This window comes from Rhamphochromis longiceps, linkage group LG3 (assembly GCF_057381845.1).
Source record: "Rhamphochromis longiceps isolate RC_006_pf linkage group LG3, R_longiceps_female_GT1.1, whole genome shotgun sequence".
In the NCBI taxonomy this organism is placed as follows: domain Eukaryota; kingdom Metazoa; phylum Chordata; class Actinopteri; order Cichliformes; family Cichlidae; genus Rhamphochromis; species Rhamphochromis longiceps.
This window is the reverse complement of record NC_140559.1, coordinates 26,176,370-26,184,388: the sequence shown is the minus strand read 5'-3', so window position 1 is coordinate 26,184,388 and position 8,019 is coordinate 26,176,370. Positions and strand designations below refer to the sequence as shown.

The 8,019-nt window shown below is 38.5% G+C and overlaps 1 protein-coding gene across 1 annotated transcript; it reads left to right on the top strand.

Moving 5' to 3' along the window:
* Positions 1-2,508: 2,508 nt before the first annotated feature.
* LOC146673687 (uncharacterized) lies at positions 2,509-5,757 on the top strand. The gene is made up of 6 exons (XM_085391134.1): positions 2,509-2,551; positions 2,757-3,017; positions 3,105-3,350; positions 3,753-3,902; positions 4,079-4,119; positions 5,692-5,757. Exons 1-6 carry the CDS (start codon positions 2,509-2,511, stop codon positions 5,755-5,757), a joined length of 807 nt encoding a protein of 268 aa, XP_085247260.1.
* Positions 5,758-8,019: the final 2,262 nt, after the last annotated feature.

Here is an 8,019-nt window from a genome sequence, read left to right as displayed (position 1 = left end):
TACCACCTACTGATGTTGGCCAGAAGGGCCAACATCAGTAGGTGGTAGGTGAAGGGCCGATGACAGAAGCGAGGCATATGGCAGCCTCACTTCTGTCAGTCTGCCCCGGGGCAACTGTGGCTACAACCGTAACTGCCTCCACCCGTGTGTGAATGCGAGAGTGAATGAATAGTAGCATTGTAAAGCGCTTTGGGTGCCTTGAAAAGTGCTTAAATCCAGTCCATTATTATTATTAATAACCTTATAGTACCATATCAACCCATTAGAGGTCTAACTCTAATATTATATAACTAATATAACTATTAGGAATAACAGAGTTACAAAAAAGCTTAATGAATTTCTACATAATTGATGTGCTTTATGAATAGTTAGAGCTACCTGGAGGACAAATACCGCAACTGCATTGTTAAGGTTCCAAATTGCTGCACAGTGCATTCCTGAGTGAAGGAAAATAATCCCAAGCTGGAGTTAGGTGCACGTGAGCAATGCTGTTGTCCATTTTGTAGGTATATTAGTGAAAACATTTTCACAGTGGTAATTGTCAATATGTATTTTTATTGTAAGCAGTACTAACACGTGCCCTGAAAGTTACAGGCATTTTCGTGCATCAATAGTAACTTTATTCACGAGTAGCATTTTTGGTTAGCATGCTAAGCTAATACTAGTTAGCTATTTGAGTGCTCTCTGGCATGCACTCAGCTATGTTTCTCTATGAGATTCTAACTGTTGTAATCCTTGTAACAGAACTGAATGTTGCAGTTGCATAACAAACTGTTGATGACAACTGTGTTTGTACCGGGTAGGCGCTGTTAAGGAAGTTTTACTTGATGTAGATAAAAAAAACTGATAAAGAATGATGTTTGCTTTATATGAAAAAGAAAAAAACTAATGCTCCCCTTGTCTCTTTGTCTTCTGTGTCCCTTCCTGTTCGTCTGTGTTTGCGGGTGTTTGTGTGAGTTCTTTCGTCTGGTTTCCCATGTGTGACATTCCATGTTCCCCTTGCCTATCTTGTGTTTCCATATTTCCCAGCATGTCAGGTCTCTCTCTCCCTGTCATGCTCTCTCGGGTTCCCTCGCCCTTTCCCCCTTCTTTCTTCCCTTGCCCTCTTAGGAGTGTCTATGTTTTATTCCCCTGTTCACGTGTCCCTCTTGTGTTCCACCCATTCTCCCCAGTCGGTCATGTGTTTCATGTCTGCACGTCTGGTTTCACAGTCTGTGTCTCACCATGTTTGAAGAAGCCTAATGAAGAAGCCACCAAGTGTATATGATAAATTAAAATGATTTTTGCCATGTGATAGTCTCACTGTGTGTTGCATGATGAAGCCATTTGTTTCAGCTTCTTTATAGACAAACTGTATTGTTCTCAGATACATTGGTTTTCTGAGGAGATTGCAGATAGTTTAAAGAGGAAAGGGCTCCATTAACCTTTAAAGTAAATTTAGGCATAAAAAAGGCATTGTTTTATAGATGTTATTTCAAATTTAATGATTTTTTACTTTTTAATTTTTTTTAAATCACAATATTTTCAGCATCACATACTTCAATAGAATTTCTCTCCCCCACATTTTATCTGATTAACTTTCTTTTGTGTTAAAAAAGATAAAAACATTCAACATTCAAGTTTTTATTAGCATTTGCAACACACAACCAACTCTATATCTCTTTAAAACTGTTCATGTAGTCCATAGTCATTACTTTCTCTTATCATGTAGCATCACAATGGAGTACCCTTCAGTGATAAAGACTAAATAAATGTTCATGTTTTACACTACCATTAAAGTGATGTTTTTATTGCTTGTTGACACTAGATCAACATATTTTAAGCAGATATGGCAACTATCACACATGAACAAATCACTGGGCAGATCAATATAAGAATGAATTATGTCAGAGTGGCAATATTATATATGCCATTTACTGTCCTGTAAGAGAAAATAGCTTTAATGACTTTCCCCAAGTGGGCTTAGTACCCCTAGAAGAGGATTAAATGTTCAATAGTTCTGTGACATAAATAAGCACAGTTCACCAAGCACAGGAAACATGAAGCAGTCTACAAGCTGCATCAAACACAGCATTTGTCTGAACTGGTTGTTGTTCCGCCCACTGACAGGGAACTGAAACAGTGAGGCTTGACTTGACACAAAAGACACTCAGCTTCTTTGGAACCAGCTTTTCTAAAACTAGATGCTTTTTAATTGATATTAAAATACTTTTAGTGGCAAACAGACACCATTGCTCACGACTGTTAAGCCTTCAGTCTACATCAAGACGACATGAGGATCAGCGCTCTCCGCATCAAACTGTGTAAGTACTTTCTCTATTTCTACATTATTATAAAATATAGGTTATTCATTCTGATTAAAAATATGACAGTTTACTTTGTTTTATATTTTAGGTTAGAAAAGTAGGCTATTGTATTTTTGTGGACATATAAGATGTAATAATACTTTTGAAAAATTTTACAGTGCATGTTTTAGTTCATCTGTACCTCTTTAATCTCTCTTCAGTGATGGCCATCATGATTCATCTGGATGTGCAGGATCAGAAAGTTGGTGAGTACTAACGGTTTGATTTTTTTGATATCAAAGTTCACATTTTGGATAAATAAGGATTTAGCAGAAAAACTGAGAGAAAACTGTTTCTGTGATATTTGTTATTGTTTTATTACTGTTTTATTTGTTCACTGATTAAGTGCAGTATGGCAGTCTTAGTAGTAAAACTTTAGTAAACTGAGTCTTTCTTTTTTCTTTGTTTCAGATGCAGTTTCTCTTCTTGTTGTTCCAAACAGATTGCAGTTCTTTGAATATGAACCAGTGACATTTCACTGTGAAGGAGTCAATTACTGTGAAGTTTTGCATAAATTCAAAGGAAAAATAAAATCATGTAGTAAAACCAATAAGATGACACCAACAGGATCATCCTGCTCCATTCAAACTGTTTATGCAGACAACAGTGGAGAGTACTGGTATGAGCTTGAAAGAGGGAGAAGAAGCAACATTATCAACCTCTCTGTTACTGGTATATTTGAATAAACAAAACTTTTATGACATTCATTTTAATAGAATTTAATTTCATGTATTTAATTATCAAATGCATCTCATTTAGCTGGTCCTGTGATCCTGGTGAGTCCTGCTGTTCCTGCGTTGATGGAAGAAACTGTGACTCTGAGCTGCAGAAACAAAACTCATTCCTCCAACTTTAAGGCTGAGTTCTACAAAAATAGACGCTCCATCCATAAAACCTCCACAGGAAACATGACCATCCAGAGAGTTTCCAAGTCAGATGAAGGACATTACAAGTGTAGCATCTCGGGAGCTGGGGAATCACCAGTGAGCTGGCTGAACATCACAGGTGAGACACTGAGATGTTTTAAGATAAGATTTAGACATACGAATGACAGTTGATTTGGGGGAGGCTGTTGCTCAGGAGGTAAGAGCAGGTTATCTGCTGATCGGAAGGTTGGTGGTTTCATTCCTCCCTCCCACAGTCTGTTTTTAAGTAGATCTTCGATGCATGCTTCGGAGTATGAATGGGTGTGAATGTGTGTGTGTACATTTTTTGAATACTGATAACTTTCCCGCTTCCAAACCTAAATTGCAGATTTCAATAACTAAAACAGGTGTGTGGTGTTTTAGAAGCTTTAATTTCATTGGAAAGATTTTTAATGTCATTATGAAGAGCGAAAATTAACTTTTGATGGTTTACCATTCTTGTCTCATTTAAACCTTCCTGTTTTTTCTAACCACCATTTAGAGTCTCAAAATAAAAATTCCAAACCTAATCCAGACGAAGAGGCGTGCCATTTTTCCTCTGCTGCCACACGGATCATTTCTACCATTTTAGTTAGTGCCCTGTTGGTGGTAGTGGGACTGTATCACATTTGCAAAGCTTGCTGTAAGAGAGGTAATGACAATTATTATTATTTCTATTATTATTTTTTAAAAAACTTTAAACAACTTTTTAAAAAATAAAAGTTAATGTCATAAACTTGAACTAAAAAAAAAACATTTATACCTTTTATATGTGTTTAAAAAGCAAATTAAAAATTATTTTGTCATTTATTCCTTTAATCTTCATAGAGGCCGACACAGTGGATGCAGGCAGAGCAACACATGCTGCTGTAAGAGAGACGGAGGGTTCTTTACTCAACAACAGTAGCACAAAATTACTTCTGTCAAAAGGATTTTTTTTTCTCTTGTGGTGTTGTCTGTATCTTTGTTAGACGTGTATGTAATATTTTTGTATGTAATATATAGATGCGAGTGATAATTTGAGCATCCAAAACTTACGCCCCAAATGGAAACCACTTAGAAACAATTTTAAACCTCTTCTTTTAGACACGAACTGTGTCTCATACGTCTCAAAATGTGAAGTTCATCTTCAGACATCCATTCTGTTTCAAAATTAACTTTAAATGTAATTAGTGTTTTTTAACAATAACATTCAGTGACTAGCATTAACTGTCTCATAAAGTACACTACTGCAGGAGAAGAAAATGCAAAATAATAATTTTACCATTTGACAACACAAACAACAAAGTAATATATAATGGAGTAGTATAGTACAAGACATTAAAAAATTTAACAAAAAAATGTTTAGAGCTGTAAAGTGTGATATCTTGGTTTTGTGCAAAGGCAGGATCAAAAGTAGCGCAACTGATATTGTTGTCAAATTATCAGGCAAGCAGCAAAAATTCAATTTGAAAAGGAAGTTTTTAGTTAGCTCAGTGTTCCGTATGCCATCGCCTTACATAACAGGCCCATCCAGGAATGACATCGATTTTCTTTCTAAAATTGAATTTCAGATTTTCCCCAAAATGTTAATGAATACATTAAAAAACAAACAGGAATCATTATCACTAATATTGCTGTGCTTATTATCGCCACTATCCTGCTTCATTACTATATTACTATATGAATAATATAGCAACATATTACTATTACTTCCTTATTATATGAAGATGCATTGACCTGTATCTACTAACAATTAGGCCTTGGTGATGCTCAACTACAAGGTAATATTAATTGTGATAAAAAGGCATGCCCATGATAGCGGAGATAAGAGATGGACGCAAAATGCAGGCACCGGCTTGATGCGAGTGAGTGTTCATTTACAAAGGTGAGGACACAAACAGAAGTGGGCATGGCACAAACAGAAACTAAGGGAAACCTGAACTGGAAAAACTAAGGAACAACAAACCAAACTAACAAACCTGAAATGCAAGAGACAGAGAGTAGAGATGCAGGGAAACATGGAGAATGAAATGCATGAATACACAGACGGACCAACAGGAAGCAAAGGCAAATACACAATATAGACGCAGGTGAACCTACTTGGGCAAAGGACACAGACCTTTAAAGTAAAACAGGAAACCCACAGACTGAACTTACAGACGCAGACTCAGTGACAAAAAACAGAGGGAGCACAGAGTACAGGGACCAGAGTGACATGAGGAGCAGAGGAAACCAAAACCTAAGAACTAGAAACAGAAACCAAACCAAACCGGAATACTAACAAACGTGAACCAAGAAGAAACCACAGACTAAGAAACATAATACTACAAAATCAAAAACTGGGTCACAGACCTAGGAACGTGACAATCAGAAACATCACCAAGTAAGTGTTAATGAACTAAGAAGAATTTGTGTTTTTTTATTTAAAATTTCTTGTCTACCAATTTATTTAATTGTAGCATTCGTCCGAGCAGAAGCAGGAACCAGCAGAGCAATGTCTTCAGCAGGTCCCCAGCAACCCGTAGCAGTGGATTCCTTCTATTCTACTAAACAAAAGGTAAAACTATATGGACACGGATGCCTTATGTGCTGCATTAAGGCATCCGTTAAGGATTGGTAAAATTGACAACTTCATACATGGAATATTTATACTTTTTCACACATATAACACTGCTAGATTTGCATATGTAAAACTCTGATTTCACTAATGTTTCACACTGAACATATTTTTTGGGAACTCCTCAAAGACCTGAATATTGGCGTGGAATATGCACCATAGTCATTCTTTTTTCTATTCTATGTTTTACATGTATGAGCAAAGATGGTGGCGTGCACAGATGCAGCGGCTCACTGCTCCTCACGTTTGGTGCTTTGTTTTTTACTTTTTATACGGATATATGTGTGGGTGCATGTGTTTTCTATTACTATACATTGAGTAGTCAACTTACAGTCGTCAAGACCTTCTGAATTTGGAATTAGTCTGACGTAATATTCATTGCGTAGCATGTCACCAATTCCACGGCATTCCAGAAGAAATAATAAGAACTCCAGGGTCTTCCCAGCGGCAAGCCAAAGAAGAAATGTAAACAAAGAAGGCAAAAGTTTGTCTGCAGGGTAAGCCTGCTAGTATGGCTAACAAAACAACGATTTAAGCCACTGCTTCCAAGTATCTTTCTCTCAAACGTCAGGCCCATAACCAACAAAAGTATGTACAGGACAGCAGCATTGTACAGAGACTTGGCGGCAGTCATTAATTCTGGATTCGGCTATTGAGCTTGCAGGTTCCAGTTCCGAAACAGTCCTAGGGGGGTGCAGTTAGCCACTACTTCTACCTTGCTAGGGTCTGTGGAAACACCCTGATCAGAGATGACGTGGCCCAAGTAGCAAACCTCCCGCTAGAAAAAGGCAGATTTACCAAACTTTGCTTTTAAACTTTTAAACCTCCAGCTGGAGCTGACCTAGCACTACATACAGTCGCTCAAGACGTTGCTGTACTGTTGATGAGAAGATTACAATGCCATCAAGATAGAGAAGCAGAGACTGGCATTGTTGATCACCAAAAATGCATAGCTTTAGTTTCTGGAAGGTGCTAGGTGCATTAAAGAGCCCAAACGGCATTCGGTTCCATTCAAATAACCCAAAGGGAGTGCAGAACGCAGTCTTGGGTCTATCCTCTTCCGTAACTGGGACTTGATTGTAGCCACTGGCTAAATCCATGGTGGAAAATCAACAGGCACCAGTCAGAGCATCTAGGGATTCCTCAATGTGCAGCAGGTGGAATGCATCTATCCTCGTTTTGCACGGGCTGCCACCCCGAGCAGTCATGTCATGGGAGATCAAGTTAGTGCAACCCAAGTCAGTCTCATAAGCAGAAAAGACAGAGCTGTATTTCTTAAGGAGAGACCTCACCTACTCCTGTTCCTTTGCTGACAGTTTAGACAAATCAATTCCTTGAATCTGATCCAATTATCACTGATCTTATTATTATTTATTATTATTATTACTAACATCATGGCACTTTTGTAGTGCATGGACATGGAGCTTAGGGGCCTCTGTGACAGAGCCCAGACTAAACAATGCTTCACCATGTTGCCCAAAAAGCTTGTGGTAACATTTCCAAATAACATTCATCCCTAATGCACCTGGAGGATCTTTAACGATCAACATGCCATACTGTGTACCTGTGATATTGGTCTTCCTTCTACCACCTACCGCTGGTTTAGAGACTTCCTCTCAGACTATGTAGAGAGAGTTAGAGAGGAGCCCTATCTTTCCCCAGCCCTCAGTACACCACCTTGTAGTGAGTCAGGGTTAAGGCTAAGTCCCCTACTGTACGCTCTGTACACACATGACTGTGTTCATTCCCACCCAGACAACACAGTCGTTAAGTTGATACCACCATGGTGGAGATCATCTCTGGGGGAGACGAGACGGCAAACAGAGCTGAAGGTTAGACACTGTCAGACTGTTGTGTAGACAACAACCTGGACCTCAATATCACCAAGAAAAAAAAATTGGTAGTCGACTTCAGAAGGTGGAAGTATTCACTGCAGCTTTTAAGCATCAACAGAGAGTGTGTGTTAAGGGTGTCCAGTTTTAAGTTCCTGGGTGTGCACATAGACACAGACCTCCAAAGGAGCTCAAACACCTCAGTGGTTTTAAAGAAGGCCCAACAGCGTCTCCACTTTCTGAGAATCCTCAGAAAAATGGACCTGAAGAAGGAGCTGCTGATCGTCTTCTACCGCTGCTCCATTGAAAGTGTACTGACATATTGCATCGGTGTGTGG

Excerpts from the sequence above, each read along its gene's own strand:
- LOC146673687 (XM_085391134.1), top strand. The coding sequence starts at position 2,509 with ATGGCCATCATGATTCATCTGGATGTGCAGGATCAGAAAGTTG. Across the intron at positions 3,018-3,104 it reads TATCAACCTCTCTGTTACTG|CTGGTCCTGTGATCCTGGTG; the intron begins GTATATTTGAAT and ends CATCTCATTTAG. Across the intron at positions 3,903-4,078 it reads CAAAGCTTGCTGTAAGAGAG|AGGCCGACACAGTGGATGCA; the intron begins GTAATGACAATT and ends TAATCTTCATAG.